The sequence below is a fragment of the Protobothrops mucrosquamatus genome, unplaced genomic scaffold, assembly GCF_001527695.2.
Source record: "Protobothrops mucrosquamatus isolate PMUCROS unplaced genomic scaffold, P.Mucros_1.0 scaffold467, whole genome shotgun sequence".
NCBI classification, from domain to species: domain Eukaryota; kingdom Metazoa; phylum Chordata; class Lepidosauria; order Squamata; family Viperidae; genus Protobothrops; species Protobothrops mucrosquamatus.
The window spans coordinates 84698-108902 of NW_015386788.1; the positions used below are offsets into that span (position 1 = coordinate 84698).

Consider the following 24205-nt stretch of genomic DNA (forward strand, 5'->3'; position numbering starts at 1 on the left):
TTTAAATGGGAGGAAGTCCCACAGAAGGCAGCAGAACTCTCTGACTCCCTTACTGTAAACCCATTGTAAAGCTAATCGTCACAGGAATTAGCGCTGAGCGTTATCTTCTTACTTTAAAGAATAATTGTTCCTGCCTCTTCTCCCCTGCCTGGTTCAGATGCAAAGTGCCCTCAGCCTGTAAATCGGAGGCGTCGCCGCTCTGTTGTGCTGCTTGACAGCAAGGCAAGCAAAGGTATGTGACAAATAATGAAGTTTCTGGTAACAGAATAAAATTGCCGTCCATTTGCATTTATTGAATCAATCGGGAAATGGATAAAGGAATGTAGGAAGACTATCCCTCTTTCTCTTTTTTCTCAAGCAAAAGGAATCCTTTGTTTCAGGAGAAAACTAAAAATAAATGCATTTAACCATTTAGTAAGCTTAAAACAGAGATCATGGATTAATAAATACAACTAAAAGAACCATATTTAAAATAGAGAAAAAATGTATTGAAAATTCTGCATCCCCTGCTCTGGTGATGGAATTAATTATTTGCATTATATTAAAAATTGATAAAATAAACATTTGGCTATACTTAGAGGATCAGTCAACCTCCTGTGAATTTAGGGGCCAGAATTTAGTGGCGGAAGAAATTTTCTACATGCAGGTGTTGAACTTCAAGCCTTTAGACAGCATTCAGTCCACAGAAGCCTTGGAGGGTAAACACTGAAAACCTCCAAAAGTTATTACTTTTACCTATTATGCAAGGAAGGGAATTTTGTTGAAAACATGTCTTTAAAATAATTGTGTTTTTAATTTTAATTACATTGAAATGCAAACCAAGTGAAATGAATTGGGTTTCACCTTGGTTACCTGGTAGTTTATAGAAGCATGTCCCTCCACCCCCACCCCCACTCCCTGCATGCCATTCAAAGGCCAAGGGGAGCCCTGAGGCTGGAAGACGTTGCCCAGGGTCAGTGCAGAACAACCAGCGCTGTAAGAAGCTGGCCATGTCTCTCAGCTAGAAATGAACTGGTGGCAGGACTGGGATTTCAGGATGCCTTGGTGGAAAGAAGAGGGAAAAATAAAGAAAAAGGTCTTTATGTGATTTAAACCCCATGTTTTCTTCAGGAGGTGATGATGGCTTACTCAAGCCTCCTGTTAGCATATGGCACCTAGAATGCTCCATTTAGGGGCTAGAGATACACTGCAACATTTGATTGATTTTCAAACATAGAAGATAAGTTTGAATGTTCTGGCAAAACTGCAGATGCAGTAATAAGCCCTAAAGCAATCTTATAAACATGACAATCCCTATTAACTACATTAGTGAAAAATCAAAGGATGTTCAACTGTTTCTAGCAGCTGTCTGGGAGAAGATAAACAATTAACTCATTTGAATAGTTTATTTAGATATTGTCTCTTGTTTCTCTTTATGCATATGATTATGAGAAATAGGATTGTCTAATGTTTCACAAATTTTGCATATTTTAGCGGCACAGTTTCAGGACCAAGCCCTGCGTAAATGCTGTGAAGACGGCATGCATGAGAACCCCATGGGGTACACTTGCGAAAAACGTGAAAAATACATCCAGGAGGGAGATGCTTGTAAGGCTGCCTTCCTTGAATGCTGCCGCTACATCAAAGGGATCCACGATAAAAACAAACGGGAGGATGAGTTGTTTCTGGCAAGAAGTAAGTAGCTGGTTCTGGGTTTGTTGAAAGAAAGGAACATTCAATCCACAATACCTGGAAAACGTGGCACATAACAGCATCACCAAGGCTTGGAAACCCATTTGGAATATATTATTATTAGTATGTATTTAGATGTCATTGATGGTAATTTATAGCTCAGCTTTAGTGCAAAATGCAGCCCTGTAAATGCAGGAGGATCATTAGAAGTTGGGTTGAGTGAGGCCTCACTCGCGGGAATTACATCACATCCAGCCTCCCAGTCCCTGGCTCTCTCAGTCCCCATCTAGGTTAGGTCTATGTAGTGCAGAGACATTCTCTCATTAAATCACTGTGGACCCAGGAATTTGCTGCTTCCTCTCATAGCAACCCACCATGTTTTTTAAAAACATTGCTGACCTTTTGGTTCAGCTAAAGCGCCAGCAGCTTTTGGGGAGATCTCAGCGATTGAAGAAAGCTGTCAGTGGAAAATGATTTGGAGGGCTTGTTGAGTGAAAGTGGTGGCTGTGCAGATCTTTCTTTGGTGGTAGTCTGCTTCGATTTTATTCCAGTTGGATGGATGGACAAAGAAATTAAACCCTGATTTAATTAGGTTTGAAAAGAGTTTGAAAAAAGGTTAAGGTAAAAAATGGTCAAGATGGCAGCCATAATAGTGTGCTTGAAACACTACCTGTTTTCTATGTCTGACTGAAAATGTGTTATTTCTTAATTTCATTTTAGGTACACATGTTAATCTAACAGAGAGTGTAAAATAAGAATGGGAGAAATAGGTGGCTATGGAAACAATTATTAATTCCTATCATGTCCTTGCTACTACATCTAATTCTGTGAGAGAAACAGTACCAGTTGCCCTACAGAGTGCCCCATTCTGAACAGTCTGAGCTTTCAACAAAGAAATGTTGCAGCATTGTGCCAATTTGCATGTTCTGTACATTTATCAGAATAGCAAGAGAGGGAAAGTATACTTTGATTAATCAAAATACAGAGATGCCTACAATTTTGCTACTTTGACAATAACTAATCTACTCAAAGGATGAAATAGAATTATCTTCTTCAGCCAAAGTTTCCACGAAGAAGCATTTTCCCAAATAGGTCAGAACATGTATAGTCTGAATTGATACTAGTAAACCCATCTTATAGAGTGTAGATTGATGAGTTCATTGTGTTGACACAGTGGAAATGACTGATCAATAAACTATGTAATGTAAACTGGGTCCTCTATGAAGATGCTTTCATATCAAACTTAGGGCCTCAAATAGTACTGACTGTATCCACTTCATTAACCTTAATATTAAATTAAGATATTGTTAATAGTTTCTTTTTTCTTACAACAGCTAGTTTGTGTTTTCACTTTTTGAAGAAACTCCAGAGTAAAAACTTCATTCATAAATTGCCTGGGTTTTACATAACATTTTGGATTTGATTTTGTATTTTGGGTTTTGTACAGACAATTTATTGTTTGCTGCAATACATGAATCTTAATTGTGGGTTGTTTAATAAAGTATTGTTAAAGAAACAAACCTTATACCACTTTGCTTTCCATTTTCCAGGTGATTTTGAAGATGAATTCTTTGGAGAAGATAACATAATCTCAAGGTCTGATTTTCCTGAGAGTTGGCTGTGGCTAACTGAAGAACTGACTGAACCTCCCAACAGTAAAGGGTACTGCTGTTGTTTATATTAGCTCACTTTTCAGTTGAAAGGAACATCCAGGGCTTTTTTTCTCATAGAACGCCCAGAACGGAGTTCCGGCACCTTTTTTGGATGGAACCTTGTAGGGTAGGCAAGGCGGGTTGTATGACGTGTGTGAGTTCTGGCACCTTTTTTTTTTTTTTTTAAGAAAAAAAGCACTGAGAACATCTAATTATTGCAACATTTAGATAGGAACAGGGATGGTGTCTCTACCAAGAGGAAAGGATCAGAAAATTTGGAGTTTATTTTTCACCTCCTTTAGAAGAGAAAAGTTTTGCTCATTTCTAAGGCAGCAACTTGTCAGCCAGTCTGTTCTTTATTATGGTCAATGACCAGAATTCCATTTTAAAAAGGTAGAAATGATGATTAATTATAGTTGCTTTCGCAAACAATAAAATAAAAGTTTGCGACTGTTGAAGAAATTGATATTGGTCATTTGTAGCGAAACTAAATGATTATAACAATTCTCCATAAAATAAATCTGAATGACCCAGAAATTTATTTAATGAGAATATAAGATCTGGACCTATGTTTTTTATGTGCTCGATACATAGATTATATTTTCAATTGCCTCTTTGCCAAGAGGCAGAGTCTTAAAAATATGGGATTTCCCCATACTTTCCTTCAGGAACTATGTTAAAATATGGTCAGTTTAGGTCCTATGAAATTTAAAGATGGATATTTAGTTTTAATATCTTACTGCTTTAAAAAAAGGAAAACTGGCTGCTTTAAAAAACTATCTTTAGGGAGGGTTGACAACGTAATTGTCTTTCTGTTTCCATAATTTATTGCTTAAGGCTTGGTACACCCTGATTAAACTCACATCACCCTGTGAAAGGCCATGAATTCTGATAAATTAATCTTAATTAAGTTGATCCAGAGTTATCAGCCAGGATCAAAGGACCTAAGTCCACCGGGAAAACCAGTAGTTGCAACCAAAAAGAATTATACATTGGCATATGTTGTTTTCCCTCTCCTCACACTACTTCATGATGAAGGACCCCATTAGCAGCAACAATGCATCTTTCCCCTTGGATTCTCCTATATGGAAGAAAGTAGAAGGCCAGGAAATGGTAGTTGCAGAGAAAGCTGCTTTTCAGCTCTTGCCAGTTGGACTAGACTTGTTCTGCATCGTCTCCCATCCCAGGGCATCTTTGAAAGCTATTAGTAGAATATTGAAGGAAATATAGATAAAGAAAATGTGAAAGTGAGTCACCTTGAAGTTGATTTCAAAGTTATGAATAGGTAGTTGGGGATTATTTTTCCAGCAGCAATATCTATTTCCCCTTCAAAATAAATGAGTATTTTATTATGAAATCTCTCTGTTGCAAACATGGAATTTAATGGAAGAAGTAGCTAACAACAAATTTCATTTGGAACTCCTTTGTGTTCCCACTGATTCTCAGATTTTTTTTGGAAAGAAGGATGCTGTATGATTGGTAGCTGTAAGAGTTGTCTATCTGATACTAGCTTCCAAGTGCACACCGTAATAGCTCTGCATGGGAATCATGTGACACATTTCATTTTGTCCCTAGGATTTCAAGCAAGACAGTGTCTTTTTATCTGAGGGATTCCATCACAACCTGGGAAGTGCTGGCTGTGAGCATTACACCCACCAAAGGTAAAGAATGAGAAACGATGGAAAGTTGGCAGGTGTGAAAAGTACCTGAGAATTAAAATAGAATTAACCTTTGGGGGGGGCTTTGCTATTGGCCTTCCTTGCAGGGATCTGTGTGGCTGAACCTTATGAAATAACAGTCATGAAGGATTTCTTCATTGATCTTCGACTGCCGTATTCAGTAGTGAAGAATGAGCAGGTGGAGGTTCGAGCTATTCTGTACAACTACGTTGATGATGATATTGATGTAAGTTTTGGGACTGTGACAAGAGGGGGGGGGTTTAGAAATTAGGAAATGTGCATGACTTGTGTTGCTATCAATTCTCTGACAGCCAGAGTTTATGTGTTTCCAACTCTAAGCCACAGCATTTTCTGACCAATAAAAAAGTGCCAGCGATGGAGGCAATGGTTGTTTGCAAAGGCTGTTTGGATCAGAGTTGCTTAAACTTTTTTGCTTTCAGGGCCCCTTCCCCCTTTTGAAAATTATGGAGGTCCCCCAAAGATCTTTTATTTGTATGGGCTATATTTCTCAATCTTTACCATATTAAAAATTAAAATGGATGCATTTGTAGGATATTTATTTACTGAATCACGTAGAAACAGCATTAAACCCATCACATCTTAACAAAAAAAATTCATCAAAACCCTATATTTGTAACAAATAAAAATAATCATGAGAACAATAACATTCTTTTAAATGTTTGCAGATGTCTTTACTGCCTGGCAAATAACTTTGATTTTGTGGGCCCTTGTGTGGGTCTTAGAGAACTTCTCCATGGCTCTTCGGATCGCAGTTTAAGAAACACTGGTTTAGATCATCATCTCTGCTCCATTTGTGTTATTCACACAGTCCTACCTTCTAACAGTCCATGAAGAAGGGAAGGGAAAGACAAACTGCATGATATGATTATGTGTGTGTGTGTGCTCTATGTGTATCCCTCTTCTACATGTCCTTCCATGTATCACAATGACTTGCTGATGCAGGAATAGACTCAGTGGGGAATGTGTTTGTGTCATCTATGGGAGAGTTGGATTTTAAATGATTCTCACGGCTAAAGCTGCCTCATGGCTCATCTGCTTTTCTCATCCCCACTAGGTGCGAGTGGAACTGTTACACAACCCAGCCTTCTGCAGTGTTTCCACAGAAACACAACGATACCGAGAGGAGGTCACGATTAAAGCCCTATCCTCCTGGGTAGTATCATTTGTCATAGTCCCATTACAGCAAGGATTGCATGATATTGAGGTCAGAGCAAGTGTCCGGGGACAGTTGGCATCTGATGGTGTGAAGAAGAAACTGAAAGTTGTAGTAAGTAACAAGTGGGATTACCTCATGGCTCTTGGAGAAGAGAGGCTGTAACCAAAAGTTGCTGCAGATAAAGACCATTTACACATAACTGTGTTGATTTAACTTCCCCCATTTCAATAGAAAGGCATTTTGGTCTCAAAACTTTACACAACATGGCATATCTATCATGGTGGCTAAAATGGTCTAATTTGTTATCCATCTTGGACTGTCCTGTTGTTCTGATTGTCCTTTGAAAACTTCTAGAATCTTCCCATAGCAAAATTTATTGGTTTGAAAATGACAGAATGGGAGCAGTTTCACTGCTTGGGAAGTTCTTTAAATATTTTTAAATATTTTTAAAAATTTAAGTAAATATGCTCAGTGTTGCAGCCGGGCAATGGTCTTCTTTTGGTTCAATCTTTCTCCCCCCACCCCCAATCCTTCCCCCAGCTGCAATAAAAAAAGTCCTTGTCACATGAAACAATTACCCTTTACACTTCAGTAGTGGGATTTGGTGGGTAGGTGGGTGGACGGATGTGAGACTTGGCCAATGGGCTAAGATTGTCCATAACAACAGCAATATTGCCAAAAAGAAAAAAAAAGTATGCTGGGTGACTAGCCAGATAATCTAGGAGTTCCCTTAGCTAGTCTGCCGTCCTGGGCTTGGGGCAGGGCACCGTGGCATTGCCGGGTAAGCATGTGATTTTCCTCTTATCTCTGGATTGCAATGGGATGACAACTTTCTCTTAGCCCATAAAATACTTGCTGACCACAAATTCTGACAAATTTAGTAAGACTATTGAATTCTGAAAAGAGAAATATCATACCAGCCATTTCAATAGATGCAATAGAAGCCATTCAAATACATCTCTGCACAATAACCCAAGCTGGGGCCTTATGGATAGTATCAGCTAATGAGGACAAAGTTAATAAAAATGTGCAGGCTGGGTACTTTTCAGTTTGACTTTTCATTATGAAGTTTGGGAACAGAAGATTTGAGATCAATGCTTACAAACAAATGTGAAAATAATTGCCAACCACTAGGAAGTGAATGCAGATGATCCCCTTCAAAAATAATTCCGACTGAAGACTGGGGATAATAAAAATGTGATACAAGGCTAGCTGCCATTAATATTGCAAGCAGTGATCTGCTAGTTTCTGGTACTTGTAATCTGTTGTTTGACAACAGGAAAGCATTCTTGCATTTCTTTCTCCAAGGAAGCTTGGCAGATGTGCTAAACTTGACTATGATTAGAGAACAGGCAACTCCATAGATGGAATCTGCAAAACCTTTGGCCATTTGGATCATCACAAGTAGCCTCAACAGACTTGGCAAATCATCAAAAGTAGATTTTTTGGAAGAGTATATATGAATATTGTTAGGTAGCTGAGGATAATGGTAACAGACTGAATAAATGGATGGATAACAGGGCTCCCTATTTAGATTATAAAAACACACATGTGAATACATTATTTGTTGTGACCAAAGTCCAACAACCTAAAAAAAGTTAAAGAATTAAAATGTCCAATCAATAAACATTATCTAATAAAACAATAACATGAATGTTTGACCCCAAGAATATTAAAATAACAGCATTATTTAAGATCCAGGATGCAAATAGCATATAAAGTTACACATAAGCATAGATTGATGAATGAGTTGCCATAGGACTGTAATCCCTATAAATATAGTAAGTAATAATGTTAATATTTAATATTAATTAATTATTAATATTTAATAGTAGTAAAATACATTTAAAAGAAAATAGTAGAAAAGCAAAACCTGTAGGAGATGAGCAAGCTGAGCTGTAAGACTGAGTTAAATGTGTCATCAGTTCAGAGTAATTTTGTTTCCACAAGAGACTCAAGTCCAGCTCCTCTTTCAGAGAATTCAGAATAACAGAGTTGGAAGGGATCTTGGAGGGCATCTAGTCCAATCCCCTAATCAGGTAGGAGACCCTATAAAATTCCAGACAAATGGCTACCCAATTTCTTCTTTAAAAACTCCAGGGATGGAGCACCCACAACTTCTGGAGGCAAGCCGTTCCACTGATTAATTGGCCTCACTGTCAGGAAAGTTCTCTTTCGTTCTAGGCTGGATCTCTCCTTGTGATGAATTTCTATATCTTGCTTCTTATCCTGGCCTCAGCTGCTTTGAAGAATAGGCATGTTCCCCTCTTACCTATGACAGCCCCTCAAATTGGAAGACTGCTATCATGTCACTCCCTAATTGGTCTGAGTTTCCTGGATCCATTTTTTCCCCTTTTTTCGAAGATGGGAACCAGATCAGTTCTTTTCCAGTCCTCTGGTGGTTCCCTTATCCTCCAGGATCTTTCAATGTTATAGTTCAGTGGTTCCGAGATTACCTCTGCCAGTTTCTTTAAAATTCTGGGATGTAATCTATCTGGTCATGGTAATTTGAATTTGTCTAGAGTGGATATGTGTTGTCTTAACCATTTCCTTGCCTATTTTGACTTATATTCCAATCTGCCTTTTATGCTACTGTTTTTGATAGATTGGACTATTGGACACATGCAAAGAATGAATTAAGCAGTTCTGGTTTTTCCTTCCTTGCCATCTTCTCCCAATAGTGGGCGAATCGATTCCTTGACTTTTTTCTTGTTTTTTACATGTTGTTTTTTACATGTTGAAAGGAACTTTTTAAAATTATTTTTGACATTTGTTGCTAGTCTTAGCTTTCTTTGCAGATTCTAGCTATATGCTGGTTGTCATGGTTCCAATAGATGAAACCGTTTAAAAGAACTTCAAGGCAAGGATTTCTTCCTTAAAGAACATTTTATTTAGGAAACAAGATATTGGCACATACAAAGGTGAACCCAAGACTAAAATCCCCTCCCTCTGGTTACAAAGTTAAAAGTTGCAATTCCCACCCCAATTTGCTGCCATAAATCACATTCACCAATTGTAACAAAACGTGGACTCTCCTCCCAGCTCTCCAACCCGCCAAAATGTTATCAGTAATGACCTTGATTCTCACACATATGAATTGTTTTGGCTAACTGAGAACTACACCCCCACCTCTTCCTTCATTTAAACTCTCTAAACTAGTATGTGACAATGAAGACAAAAATGAAAATGGCTTCAGTTAGGTTTGTCACAGTGTTGACATTGGTATTCTGCTTTAGTTATGTGTCTGTCTTTCCACTTTTTAGGCTTGTCCTTTTTATCTTTCAGTTTATCAGAGAGTTCTTTATGCAACCATGCTGGTTTCTTCTGGGATCTCTTTTTTTCTTGCCAGTGGTATTGTGCTAAAGTGGGGAATGGCGTGGTGGCCTAGTAGTGAGGATGCTAGCCTCCCACTTGGAAGGTTGAGAGTTCAATCTAAGATAGCGGCAGATGTTTCTCTTCAGGGCACAAAGAAAAAATATCTGCTGCAAACTCCATAGGGCATCAGAAAGGGCATCCAACCAGTAAATGCTCAGCTCTATCCAGTCGCTTCAACTCTATCCTTAATTAAGGGATTACAGAGTCGTAAATGGGTGGGATTTTTTTGTGCTAAACTGGACTTTTATAATCTCATTTTTCAGAGTTTTCCAAGCTGCTTGACTTGTTTTCTCCTTAAAGATTTCCATCCATGGAATCCTTCCCAAGAGCTAAATAAGCCTGTTGAAATAAGCTCTCTTAAAATCTAGAACACTAATTTAACTTTATTCTATTGCTTGTACCTGCTTATGGTCACTCTCCTCCAAAGTTCCTGAAACGTCAACCCCCTCTATCATTTCATCACTATTACCGTGTTTTCCCCAAAATAAGACACCAGGTCTTATTTTCAAGGGATATTTTTTCTACTCACCTCCGGCACTGACAGCCCCACCCAGTAGGTCCACTTCTTATGTGGCTCAAGGAGCAGCTGCATTCCGGCTTGCAGTTTGCAGTCAGGCCTTTCTGGAAGGCCTATGCAGCTGAGTACCAAACTATGGATTGAATCCATAGCTCAGTTCTTGGCTGCAGTGACCTTCCGGAAAGGCCTTTGAGTGCAAAATGCAGGCTTGTGAATGCTGCGGAAGAAGTGGGCCGGCAAGGAGAGGCCTGGCTGCAAGGTAAGTAGATTCAGGGTGTGTGGGGCAGCTTCACCCCCACCCCCTCCCTAGCTTGATTTTTAGGTGTGTGCCTCACCCCAAAACTAGGGCTTATTTGGGGGGTAGGTCTTATATTAGGCCCACCCCTAAAAATGAAGATAGGCTTATTTTCAGGGTAGGCCTTACTTTTGGGGAAACATGGTAGTGAGAATTAATTATTGCCTCTTATCTAGCATTAATTTAGTTTTGACCATTAGACAGATTCTTGTGTATAGGTAGCAATAACAAACCTTCTGTGTTTAGAACTCAACAAATATTCCTGGTTACATGCTTCTAACAGAACTTCCATAAATTTCAATGACTTCGGAAAAAAATCTTTTTGGATGGTCCTCCCTGTTACTTAGATTTTTCTGGGCACACATGTGTGAACCTTACCAAAGCATTAAAAATGTCTTAACCAGTACAAGAGGTCCTTGGAATTAAAAATTTGTTAAGACATGGTCTATCTAACATAGCTTTCCCCAGTTTACTAATCTGTAGATGTGCTGGAACAATTGATCCCAAAACAGATCCAGAATTCACAATCACCACAGATAAGGCTAACTTATCTGGAAGTTACTGAAGTTGGGGTTAAACCTAAATAGTACCAGGGCTCACTCATTGTTAAACTCTTTCCAGAAGACAGGGAGAGTTATTCTTCTGCAATAAAACTTACCTGGGCCTTGCAACATTTTAAAGACTAGCAATGCTTTTTAAGAAGAAGAAAAAGAAGAATAGAATTCTTTATTGGCCAAGTGTGATTGGACACACAAGGAATTTGTCTCTGGTGTATAAGCTCACAATGTACATATAAACAGCAAATAATAAGTCATAGGTCATAAATCATAGTTACAATAATTAATCGTAGGTTACAAACAACAATTGATATATCATAAGAAACCAATAGGAAAAGATAGTAGAAAGATGAGATGAGGAAGATGAAAAATGTCTAGTTGTATCTAGTTGTTTGGCATGCAATGCTCTAAAGCGGCATCCTGGGGGGAGAAGTTAAAATAGATTATGTCCAGGAAGTGAGGGGGTGGGTCTGTAGATATTTTCTCAGCCCTATTTCTGGTTCGTGCTGTATACAGATCCTCAACTGAAAGCAGACTGGTTGTGGTTGTGTTTTCTGCAGTTCTAAACTACCCTTTGAAGTCTATACCTGTCTTATTTGGTTGCTGTGCCAAACCAGACAGTTATTGAAATACAAATGACAGACTCAATAATTCCTCTGTAGAACTGTATCAGCAAATCCTTGGGCAATCTGAGCTTTCTGAGTTGACACAAGAAGAACATTCTTTGTTGTGCCTTTTTAATGATGGTTTTAAGGTTAAGTATCCATTTCAAGTCCTTGGACTTCCGGTTTTGCATCGTGGCAAGACAGATGCAGGAAGGCAGGATTTTGTCTTCTGTGCCCGATTTTGCCCTGCTGAGGGCCCTAAAAAGGGCCTAAAGTCATCCCGAAGGGGCAAGGAAGAAGGAGGGATGTCTCGTTGATCACGGAGAGATGGTGGTCTTTCCGTTCGTTCTGAGAAAAGCCCTCCAAACCGGCAGAGGAAAGACTGGCTACATTCCGGTGGCCAGCCATTAGCTGCTAATAATCAAAGAAGAAAAGCACCAATTAACACATCGTAAACAGCATGTTTGGAACTGGGTGAGAATATTGATCCTTTCTTTACTCTTTTACAACTGAATTTCTTGGGAAAGGCTCACAAGAAACTAATTACCTCCAAATGTGAATGGAAGCGCCATTTTAATTTCTGTGGGGGACAGAAATACACAATATTGAAGTGGAAGTAACATAAAGCTACAGTTTTGATAAATTTGAGAACTGAGATAATTATTAAGATTTTCTCTTTGAAAAAAACAAACAAAAAAGAAACATTGAGATGAAATATAAGAAATCAATCCTTTGTCTTAAGAGTGGAAAATGGATTTTTAATGACATCTAATGGCGTATTTGAGTACAGCACTATAACTAGCTTCCTGGCTACTTGGTGACTCCTAGCTTAAGGAAGAACAGCTGGCAATAAAGGAAAATATTTTGGCATACTTATCACCCTGACCTTTTTGGACTATAAACACCTACTGAGCTTGGACTTTTAATCTCAAGAGCTAGTCTGAGAGAAAGAAAAAATTGACCTTTGGTTATGTCTGTCTGGGAGAGACTTTTGAGCTATTTTCAGGGAGGTTAAACATTTTGAACACTTTGAACATTGTGGATTATAACCTTACCTGGCTGACAATTTTTGGATGCCTGAGACAAAGGATCACTATAAAATATTGCTTTTGAGACTGACCCTGTATTCTGGAACCTATTAGATTATAAAGGCTACATATAAAGACCAGAAAATGAGAGGAAACTTTTTTCTACTCTTACTGAGACTGGTGATATTAGAGATCTCCAGGAATGATGCCTCAAGAAAAAACAAACACTTTTCAGAAGAAAATATACTCTACGCTACAACTAATTCACCAAACAATTGTTGCATACAAAGAGGACATAAAAAGAAACCATAATGAGACCAAAAATAATTTAGGTAATATAAATGAGCAAATCTCCAAACTAAATCTACAACTAGAAAGTTCCCAGACAATGACTACAAAGTGTGAACAAATAAACCAGAAATCAGAAGATGAAGCAGAGGAAATGGCCCTAGAGACAAAAGAGATAAAAGAAGGGAAATATAAACTACCATATACAAATAAAATACTGCAAGACTTACCCATAACAATGAAAATGAAAAAGATCTTTTATCCCTTAAATATGCAAAATACATCTGATGACAAGGAAGAAGATTTTTAAAAATGGAACATAGAGCTGTCAGGGGAAATGTTACAACTTGGGAAGCAAAAAATGAAAAGAGAAATTGAGGGAGAAGGAAAGTGGGAGTTGCTTAAGGAACATAAATGGGTGGAATTCCCCCCCCTCAAAAAAAATTCCCTATCTAAATTGTCTTCCCCATGCCAAGCAACATGCATAAAAATAGAAAGAAAATTCCTGGGTGATTTAATTGCCTTGCCTTGGAAAGCAACTTGGCAAAGAAAGAAAGCGAGAGTTACATTTTAAAAATAGAAGATTTGACTTATTAAAGGGGCCATTATATGTTTAAATACTTGTTTGAATATGATTAAAAGAATGGATGACCCTTAGATATAATTAGACTTTTAAAATGAAAGATATGATTTAGAATTAAAATAGCATTTTTTCTTTTTCATTTGATATGGGAAATATGAAAATAAGAGGAAAATTGGTATGAATAAAATTTTTAGCTATATAAATGTAATTAATATTGAGAAAATCATAACTGACAAAGATACTTCAAATATTGATGGGAAATCAAACATCTTGACTGACCATAGACATTCTTGTGTCCCCCCCCTCCCCAATCTGAGATAAGGAAACTCAGGCTTCCAGGATGAATAGAAATTAATCCTTAATAGAGGGCCAGGCTGATTTGGCTATTAAGAAGATATGAGAGTGACCTAAGTCTTTTCCTATTGTACATCCAAGCACCAATTTTATTGCTGAATATTTTACTACATTTCTAAGAGATGCTACAGGAGATTCTTTGTATTTTGTAATTGCCATTTTGAAGTACTTGCTGCTGTCATGCATGATATTTTTATTTGCAATGAGGTCTCAAAAGAGATTGTTCTGGTTTCCTTTTTTTCTGTAACAGCCTGAAGGGATACGGAAAGATATTGTGACTGTTATTGAACTGGACCCACATACAAAAGGAGTTGGTGAGCAACATTCATTCTTACTCATTAATTCCAATTTTACCATATATTAAGTACCTTAAATAAGATATACTGGGAATAGCACAGTCCTTTCACCCACATGCTTCACTGTTTCCAGGAAAAAGAGGATCTTTTTACCATGAGTTACAAAATAAAAGTTATTTTACTTTGCAAACTTATGTGCTCACAAGCTGTTATGTTCCTTTCTGTTAAGTGCCTATTAAGTTAACTGTGTTGAATACCATTTACAATTGATTATTAAAAGCAATGCCAAAGAGGCACTTAATGTGGAAGTAACTAGTATTTTTCTTTTCCTGGAATTTTCCTCATTTTTTTTATTTTTCAGGTGGAACACAGGAGCAATTGGTCAAAGCCAATAAATTAGATGACAGGGCGCCTGAGACAGAAACTGAAACCAGGATTACTGTCCAAGGTAAGAACTAGTTATTTGAAATCCAGGCTCCTACATCTGGCACTGGAGATGGACTCCTGGATAGGACAATATTTCCCTGCCCTTCCGTTCATGAACAGATGGAGGGGTAGGTCAGAGCCTTCCTTATTGGATTCACAGGGACAATGGATCTATCCCACTTCTGACATTGAACCTTATTACTTCTGCCCATCTGGTGATATCAGACCAAGTGGGTGTGTTCCAGATCCTGTTGTATAAACCAGGGCTTTTCAACTGGTGGTATGTGTACCACTGGTGGTACATTAGCACCTGGCAGGTGGCACACCACCATCCTAGAGAAGTGGTAGCAGGGGAAGGGAATGAGCTGAAGTGGTGGCAGCACTGCACAAGCCTGAGCGAGAGATGGCTGGAGCTGCAGGCCAGTCAGAGCTCAGTAGAAGTGCCAAGATCAGTGCCAGGCTCCAGCTGATCAGTGATTTTGCAGGGCTCAGCAGAAGTGCCAGGATGATCCGGGCTTCTTTGGGGCTCAGCAGAAGTGCCAGGATCAGCACCAGGTTCCAGCTGATTGGCGATTTTGCAGGGCTCAGCAGAAGCACCAGGATCAGCATCAGGCTCCAGATGATCAGCGCTTCTGCAGGGCTGTCAGGGCTCAGCAGAAGTGCCAGGATAAGCGTCGGGCTCCAGCTGGTCAGCGCTTCTACAGGGCTCAGCAGAAGCTCCAGGATCAGCTGGAACCCAGCGCTGATCTACTGAGGTTCCCAGAAGCGCCGATCAGATGGAGCCCAGCGCTGATCCTGACGCTTCTGCTGAGCCCTGATACGCCTTCAGAAGCGCCGATCAGCTGGAGCCCGGCACTGATCCTGGTGCTGCTGCTGAGGCCTGACAGCCCTGTAGAAGCACCGATCAGCTGTTAGGGCTCAGAAGAAGCGCCAGGATCAGGGAAGGAAGGAAGGAAGGAAGGAAGGAAGGAAGGAAGGACGGAAGGAAGGAAGGGATGGTAATGAGAAGGAGGGAGGCAGGGAGGGAGGGAAGGAAAAAGGAAGGAAGGAACCCCCCCCCAGGGTAACCACAATGCTAATGTGGCCCTCAGTGAAATTAAGTTTGACACCCCTGATATAAAAGGTTGTTAAGTGTATCTGCTTTCCCCATTGACTTTGCTTGTCAAAAAGTTGCAAAAGAGGATCACATGACCCTGGGACACTGCAGCCATCATAAATATGAATCAGTTGCCAAGCATTCGAATGTAAGTCACATGACCCTAGGAATGCTGAAACGGTCATAAATGTGAAAAATGGTCATAAATCACTTTTTTCTGTGCTGTTGTAACTTCGAACAGTCACGGAGTGAACTATTGTAAGTTGAGGACTACCTGTACTTTATCACTTTTTTCCTTTTTGGGGGGAGGTCATCAAGTTTTTGACACCTTGCTAAGTGACTGGTGGTACTCGGGTAGTGCCATATCCTAAAAGTGGTACAATGGGTGAAAAGGTTGAAAAGCCCTGGTTTAAACAGTGTAATCTCAAGAGAATTAGGAAACGTTCCTTCTTTGTTGCAGTGCCTGCCCTCTGGAATGCCACCCTCCCCCAGATCCATGCAGGTCCAATCGTAATGACATTCAAAAAAATCATTTAAAAATTGGTGGTTTTTCTCATGGAGCCCCTGCAATAGTTTGGTCCTGGAACCTAATTACCTTGGGCTCAATGCTCTAAAGGAAGGGTAGTGGAGTTGGAAGCAAGATTAGACTAATCATTTGCCATAAAGGTATTGAAGCTTAAAGCAAAGTACCCAGTTTCTTAACATGCTTGGCAATTTTTTCACATTCAGGTGACCGTGTGGCTCAGATGATTGAAAACTCAATTGATGGAAGTAAACTCAGTCATCTCATTATCACTCCTTCTGGCTGTGGAGAGCAAAATATGATCCACATGACCGCACCGGTTATTGCCACCTACTATCTGGACACAACAGGGCAGTGGGAGACTCTTGGTGTGGATCGCAGGAATGAAGCTGCCCAACAGATCAAGAAAGGTAAGGCAAGCTGTCTTCAGACATGTTTTTCCTCAGGGGATGGAAATGTCAGATTCATTCATCCCTAAAATGAACAAATATAAGACCCACAGAAGTCAAGAAGCCAAGTATTCTTAAATATATTGCGGGATTCTTTTTCGTTTTGTTTTTTCCTTCACAAAGCAGGTTTCAGCTAGCTTAGTTAATGATATTACATCATTGGCCTGGGAGTGTGGGATGGAGAGGTCATAGTTATTGCTGAGAAATATTTACATATCAGCTCATGGAATTATCACAATATTCTATTAAAAAGAAAGACATTTTCATCTCTTTTTGTGGTGAGTTTGGAAGTATTGTTCTGATATCAAATGCCTCTTTTTCAGGCATACAGGACAGTGGTATAAATTTTATTCTTCAATTCCTTTTGCTATTGTTGTTAAGGTTGCTTGCTTTCAGAATCTCAATAGCAGAGTGGGATAGTTTTACACTGAGACCAGAACACAAATCAAAAGAATTGTGCTAAAGAAAAGCAGCTCCAATGAGACTCACAGCAAAGAAAGAGGAATACAAAACTGCTCTGGGTGCAAGTGTGCTTTTGTATGGCTGGAGCTAAATTTCACAACTCTTTCTACTTTGTCCCTTTTCAGGTTACACCCAGCAGTTGGTGTACAAGAAAGCCGACCATTCCTATGCAGCATTTCCAAAGCGTGACTCTAGTTCTTGGTATGGACAAAATTGTAGCCATTACTTTGAGATCATGAAAGGGCTTTCCTCTAACTTCCTCTATAAATGTTCATATATTTTCATTTTCTAACTTCTGCTGAAGCATCTGACTCTCTGTCTTTGCATTTTGTTTTTTGCTTTCTTAATTGCTTTCTAGCTACCTACCATTCCCTTCTTTCTAGTAGCTCCTTCCCATGTGGTGCTTCAGTCCTTGACAATATCCTCTCTTCTGATAATGCCTTACCCATATAATATGTCTTCCTCTTTTTCCTCTTGTCTCATGTCTAGCATTTAGTGTCAATCAGTTCTATTGTTTTTTTCCTTAAGGTAAGAATTGTTCCTCCTACAAGAATAGAATAGAACAGAACAGAACTGGAAGGGACTTTGGAAGTCTTCTAGTCCAACCCCTTGCTCAAGGAAGAGACCCTATACCATTTCAGACAAGTGACAGTCCAGTTTCTTCTTAAAAACCACCCACAACTTCTGAAGGCAAGCTGTTCCACAGGTTAATTGTTCTCACTGTTAGAAAGTTTCTCCTTAATTCCAGATTGCTTCTCTCCTTGGTTAGTTTCCATCCATTGCTTCTTGTCCTGCCCTCTGTTGCTTTGGAAAATAAGTTGACCCCTCTTCTTTGTGGCAGCCCCTGAAACACTGGGATACTGCTATCATGTCACCCCTAGTCCTTCTTTTCTCTAGACTGGCTATTCCCAAGTCCTACAACCGTTCTTCATATGTTTTAGTCTCCAGGCTTTTAATCATCTTAGTTGCTCTTCTCTGCACTTTTCCCAAAGTCTCAACATCTTTTTTGTAGTGTGGTGACCAAAACTGGATGCAGTATTCCAGGTGTGGTCTTATTAAGGTTTTATAAAGAAGTGGTAGTAATACTTCACATGATTTTGATTTATGCCGCTATTTATACAACCAAGGATTGTATTAGCTCTTTTGTTGCTGCCGCACACTTCTGGCTCATATTTAAGTGATCATTCACTTAACGAGGTCCCTCTCACAGTTACTGTTTTTGAGGCAGGTTTCACCTAATCTGTACTTGTACCTTTGGTTTTTTCTGCCTAAATGTAAAACTTTGCTTTTCTCCACATTAAAATTCATTTTGTTGATAGGGTCCATTGTTCAAATCTGTCAAGATCCTTTTGGATTTTGAGCTTCTGGGGGTGTTGGCTATTCCTGTCAGTTTGGTGTCATCTGCAAATTTGATGAGTTCCCTTTCTATTCCGTTATCTAAGTCATTTATGAAGATATGGAAGAGTACCGTGCCTAAGACTGAACCTTGTGGTACCCCACTGCTTACCTCCCTCCATGTAGATGTAGCACCATTAAAGACTACTCATTGAGTATGGTTTGTCAGCCAGTTACAAATCCATCTAATGATGATGCTATCTATCCCATTTTTTCTAGTTTACTAAGAAGTAGGTTGTGGTCTACTTTGTTGAATGCCTTGCTGAAGTTCAAATATACTATGTCCACAGCATTTTGCTGGTCTACTAGTTTAGTCACTTTGTCAAAGAATGAAATAAGATTGGATTGGCAAGCTCTGTTTTTAACAAACCTGTGCTGGCTTCTAGTTATAACTTTGTTTCTAGATGTTTGCAGATCTGGTTTTTTATTATCTTTTCCAGTATCTTCCCAGGTATTGATGTTAGACTGACTGGTCTGTAGTTTCCAGGGTCTGTTTTTTTTTCTTCCTTTTTTGAAGATGGGAACCACATCAGCTCTTTTCCAATCCTCTGGTAGTTCCCCGGTGCTCCAGGATTTTTGAAAGATATGGTATAATGGTTCTGAGGTAACATCTGCCAGCTCCTTCAAAACTCTGGGATGTAATCCATCAGGTCCCGGAGATTTATATTCATTAGACAGGTGTTCTCTTATTTTAATTTTAATTTTTAGTCTGTCTTTTACAGTATTTTTAGTAGGTTGGGCTATAGTTTCTTTATGTGTGAAGACTAATGTAAAGAATGAGTTAAGCAGCTCTGCTTTCTCTCTGCTGCTTGTTACTTCCTTGCCATCTTCTCTCTTTAGTGGACCAACTGTTTCCTTGACTTTTTTTCCTGTTATTAATATGTTGAAAGAAACTTATTTTTATTATCTTTGACTTTTGTTGCAAGTCTTTGTTCAGTCTGAGGTTTTGCTTTCTGACCTCATCTTTGTAGATTTGGAGCTATCTACTGATATTCTGCCTTAGTTATGTGTCCCTCTTTCCATTTTTGTCCTTGTCCTTTTTTGTTTCAGTCTGTCGGAGAGATTTTTGTGGAACCATGCTGGTTTCTTCTTGGATTTCTTATTTTTCTTTTTCAGTGGTATTGTGCTGGACTGGGCTTTTAAGATTGTATTTTTCAGAGTTTCCCATGCTTCTTGAGTTGTTTTCCCCCTTAGGATTTTCATCCATGGAATCTTTCCTAGGCTTTCTCTGAGTTTGTTAAAATCAGCTCTTTTAAAGTTTAAGACATAGGCCCGTGGTGGCGAACCTATGGCACGCGTGCCACAGGCAGCACTCAGAGCCCTCTCTGTGGGCACGAGCGCCGTCGCCCCAGTCCTAGGCCTTCAGCTGGGTTTTATAAACCCTTTTTGCTTTAGGCCTCCGCCACCGTGTGCAAAAAAAAAAAGTTCAATCAATCAATCAATTTCAACTTCTCACAGGAAAAAAAGATCTCACAAAGTTGGAATTGATTGATTGAACTTTTTAGTCCCACCCAGTTTGCCGTTACCACTGCAGCCACGCCTACCCAATGGGCCACGTCCACCCAATGGGCCACACCCACCCAATGGGCCATGCCCACCCAACACCCGACAATGCATAAGTGGGTTTTGGGTTGTAGTTTGGGCACTCGGTCTCTAAAAGGTTCGCCATCACCGACATAGGCTGAATAATGTTTTATTGCTTGAGTTTGTATTATATTGAATTCCAATATGATGTGGTCACTCTTGCTCAAAGTTTCGGTAACTTCAACTCCCTCTATCACTTTTTCTCTATTAGTAAGAATTAGGTTCAGTATAGCTTTTCCTCTAGTTCCATCCTCTATCTTTTGGAGGACAAAGTTGTCAGCTAAGTTGGTTAGGAATCTGTTCGATCTCTCACTTGCTGTCTTTCAGTTGATATCAGGGTAGTTAAAGTCTCCCATTACTATTGTGGTATGCTTCCTACATACATTTATTAACTGGTTGGCAAAGAGTTCATCTATTTCTTCTGATTGCTGGACGGCCAGTAATATACACCTATGGCTATGTCACTCTTTTTTCCTTTTATATTGATCCATATACATTGTAGGGGGGGTATCTTTGATCATGTGCTTTTCTGTAGCTATGTAGTCATCTCTTACATATAGTGCAATTCCACCTCCTCTTTTTGTAGACCTGTTTCTTTTTAACAATTGTATCCACCCATCAGTACATTCCAGTCATCCGTGTCATCCCACTAAGTTTCTGTAATGGCAACTATATCATACCTCCTCTCATGTACTATTGTTTCTAATTCACCCTGTTTGTTCCCCAAACTTTGAGCATTTGTATTTAAGTATTTGAGCCTTTTATGCCTATCCATACAGTAGGTATGTTTCCTGCATCTCCTATTCGGTATTTGAGATTTTATTTTTTCTCATCACTCCCCACCTTATTGTTTGTTTTCTTGGGGTTTATGTTTGTTTTATGTTCTAGAGATTCTAAAGTTTTGTCACCTTCCCCCCTCAATTTTAGTTTAAAGCCTTCTGATGAGTTGAGCCAGTCATTTTCTGAGTATGTTTTCCCCTGTTGTCGTGAGGTGCAGTCCATCCCTTGCCAAGAGTCCTTCATGTAGTAATGCAATCCATGGTCTAGGAAACCAAAGTTCTCTTGATGACACCAACCCTTTAGCCAGCAGTTTATTTCTAGAATTCTTTTTTCCCTAATGGTTCTTGAACTTTCATTTTGGAGTACGGTTGAAAACACCACTTGTGCTCCCAGCTCCTTAACTTTTTTGCCTAGTTGCTCATAAATTCTCAATGTTGTACTCAGGTTCTTTGTTGTGTCAAGTGGAAGCACTTGGAATACTTATTCCCTGGGACTGAGTTGTTATTGCTGTTGTTTTTATTATTATTAGATTTTTATCCCACCTTTTCTTCTCATTAGTCAGCTCAAGGCAATGAACATACTTAATATTCCTGCCTTCTATTCCTCACAACAGTAGCCCTGTTAGGTGAATTGGGCTGAGAGAGGGTGACTGGGCCAGCTGGCTTTCATGCTTAAGGGAGGCCTAGAATGCACAATCTCCTGCTTTCTAGGCCAGCACTTCAGCACTACACCAAAGAGGCTCTCTGAATACATAGTTATGCCATTTCAGTGGGGAGCTACCCTCTGAAAGTACTCACTTCCACTGACTGTTATTAACCAATATAGAGCAAATTCTAAGAGTTCATCTTTGATAGTCACAAGAACCGAATTAAGGAATTCTCATTCTCTTAACTCTTACCCTGCATTTCTTCAAAAGATGTAGTTCATATGTACTGTTGTGATATAACAACATTATAACAACAATATAAACTGACTCAGATGCACTATTTCTCTTGATACGGCTTTGGCATGGTTAGTTGAGCTTTATTTCCTTCCTAGGTTGAAGAAGAGATGAAGGTGACTGATTTTAATTTTGATTGTTTCCCATCATAACAACAATATTGGTCTAGACTAGGCACGAGCTACTTCTACTGTTTTTGTGCCATAATGTAGTATTGTGGTGACAAGCCACTCTTCCCCTCTGCCTTCTAGCTAGCAGCAATCTAGTCATATTTGGCTTACAAAATCAAGCAAGCAACTACTTGTATTAAGATCATCATTGAAATGGTTGGTTAATGTGTTACATTCTTTACAGGCTAACAGCATATGTTGTAAAAGTCTTTGCTTTGGCTGCCAAAATTGTAAAAGATATTAGCCATGACATCATTTGTGGAGGTGTAAGGTGGCTGATTCTAAACAGGCAACAACCAGATGGAATGTTCAAAGAAAATGCCCCTGTACTTTCTGGACCAATGCAGGTATGGTTTCCTTCCTTCTTTCTTTCCTTCTTTTCTTGCTTCCTTTCCAATAAATCCAGGGATTTTTAAGTTCTTAACTGAAAAAAACCAAGCCCAGGTATTAGAGAAAAGTTTGTATTGTACAAAATAGTTCATTGCTAATTTCTATTCTAGTGACATTGGCTAGCCAAGAGCTGTAGAAGAGCTCAGATAAGGCATGAGGATATCAATAGCAAGAGCACTTGTAGATTTATATACTGCTTCACAGTGCTTTACAGCCCTCTCTAAGGTTTATAGTGTCAGCCTATTGCCCCCAACAATCTGGGTCCTTATTTTGCCGACCTCAGAAGGTTGGAAGGGTGAGGCAACCTTGAGCGGGTGAGGGTCGAACAGTCAGCAGAAGTAGCCTGCAGTACTGCATTCTAACCCCTGCACCATGGCTCTATCCTTACCAAGGGTAGCCTTGGTAAGATTTGGCTTAATGAGAGAATAGTTCTCATGGAGGAATTTGAGGATGAAATCTGCTTCAAAGACAAGAAAGCCTATAGTAGAGAAGAAACGAACACAGAAACAATAGCAGATGAAGCTCTACAGAAGAAATTTAGGGACAAATCTACACAGCCTCCATGCCCTGGTAGGAGATGGTCCACTCAACATTTTTCCTAAGCACTTATCTTCATGCCTCCCTCTGTAACGCAATCTCTCTGTAGTTAAGACAATATTGTTCTTCATAATACCCTACTTCAGGATGCTGTACACAGACAATATTGGGTATGTTGATATGGACTGGATAGTAGGCCTGAAATGAGTGCTCTGTGTAGCTCCAATTCTGTTCTTTTCCTGTGGGGAATCATCCCTTCAGTTTGGTCCTTGATCTCTTTGCCTGCCCTCCAGTCCTCTTTTAAAAGAGGCTGGAATTCTGATGTCTACAAATCATTATTTGTCTTTTTAAAATAGTGTAAATAGTAAATAATTAAAAGTTTCATTAAAAGGACTCATTTCTTATTCTTCTATAAACTATCTGACCGAATATTCATTTCCTAGAGTTTGCTATCCCTTGTTCTTGCTTTCTCTCCTCATGTAATGTTGTTAGGGTAGTTTATAGCTACAACATGGTTACACAAAGTTGAATGATTACCTCAAACTTCAGCTCTTCAACAACACTGCATCTTGAATGGGCAAACGTGGATGGTCACTAGATGGCAGCCAAGAGATACAAAAAAACCTTAACTTTTTGCTGCTCCTCTCTTGTATCCCCTGTGTATAACTACAGAGAACTATTTATTTCTTAGCATTACCTTTATCTTTTTGTCTCTCCACCTCCCCCTCATGTGCACCATTTTCTTCTAGGGAGGACTTCAAGGTGCTGAACCAGAAGCGTCTTTAACAGCTTTCATTCTGGTTGCATTGTTGGAATCCAGAACCATCTGCAATGAATATATCAATGTACGTATGGATGTTGTGATAGGGTTTTTTTGATCACAGTATTCCATTTTTGCAACTTCTTGGCCCCAGTATTATAAGCCTTCAGGATCTCCAAGTAGACTAACCAGCATTGCTGTAGTTTATACTTTATTAATTTGAAATCAAATGAAACCAAGATAAATAATCAATTCAATAAAGATACTATTAGGAATTTACACATTTATTTTCTTGCCAGCAAGGTATTTAGATCAGTTAATGACCTTTAAATATCAAAGAGCCTTTTCACTGCTGCAGTGTAATTTTTATCACCAGTGCTCCTCAAATTTAGAGGAACATTTAAAAAGATCTATGCAGAAATGGTTTCTGCAAATGGATCATACAATATTGCAGCTTTTACAGAAACTCTGCAGCTTTTATAGAAATTTTAAGACTTTCTTAATTAATTTATCCTCAACATCTCTTCTTGCATAAAAATCTTAAAATAACACATATGATGGCTAAATTTGCATTTTTAGCATGTAAAACGTGCAAGCAGGAAGTAGCAGCACGTAT

General features: G+C 39.1%; 1 protein-coding gene across 1 annotated transcript in view; it reads left to right on the plus strand.

The window, feature by feature from the left end:
- LOC107287994 (venom factor) overlaps nt 1–24205 on the plus strand; it is a 97050-nt gene that overhangs the window by 34345 nt on the left and 38500 nt on the right. Inside the window, exons 16-27 of the mRNA XM_015816564.1 lie at nt 158–232; nt 1474–1674; nt 3222–3333; nt 4899–4984; nt 5089–5228; nt 6078–6290; nt 14032–14095; nt 14439–14525; nt 16329–16532; nt 17159–17234; nt 22087–22249; nt 23579–23674. Coding sequence (XP_015672050.1) covers nt 158–232; nt 1474–1674; nt 3222–3333; nt 4899–4984; nt 5089–5228; nt 6078–6290; nt 14032–14095; nt 14439–14525; nt 16329–16532; nt 17159–17234; nt 22087–22249; nt 23579–23674 — 1517 coding nt within the window. The remainder of the gene's footprint in view (nt 1–157; nt 233–1473; nt 1675–3221; nt 3334–4898; nt 4985–5088; nt 5229–6077; nt 6291–14031; nt 14096–14438; nt 14526–16328; nt 16533–17158; nt 17235–22086; nt 22250–23578; nt 23675–24205) is intronic.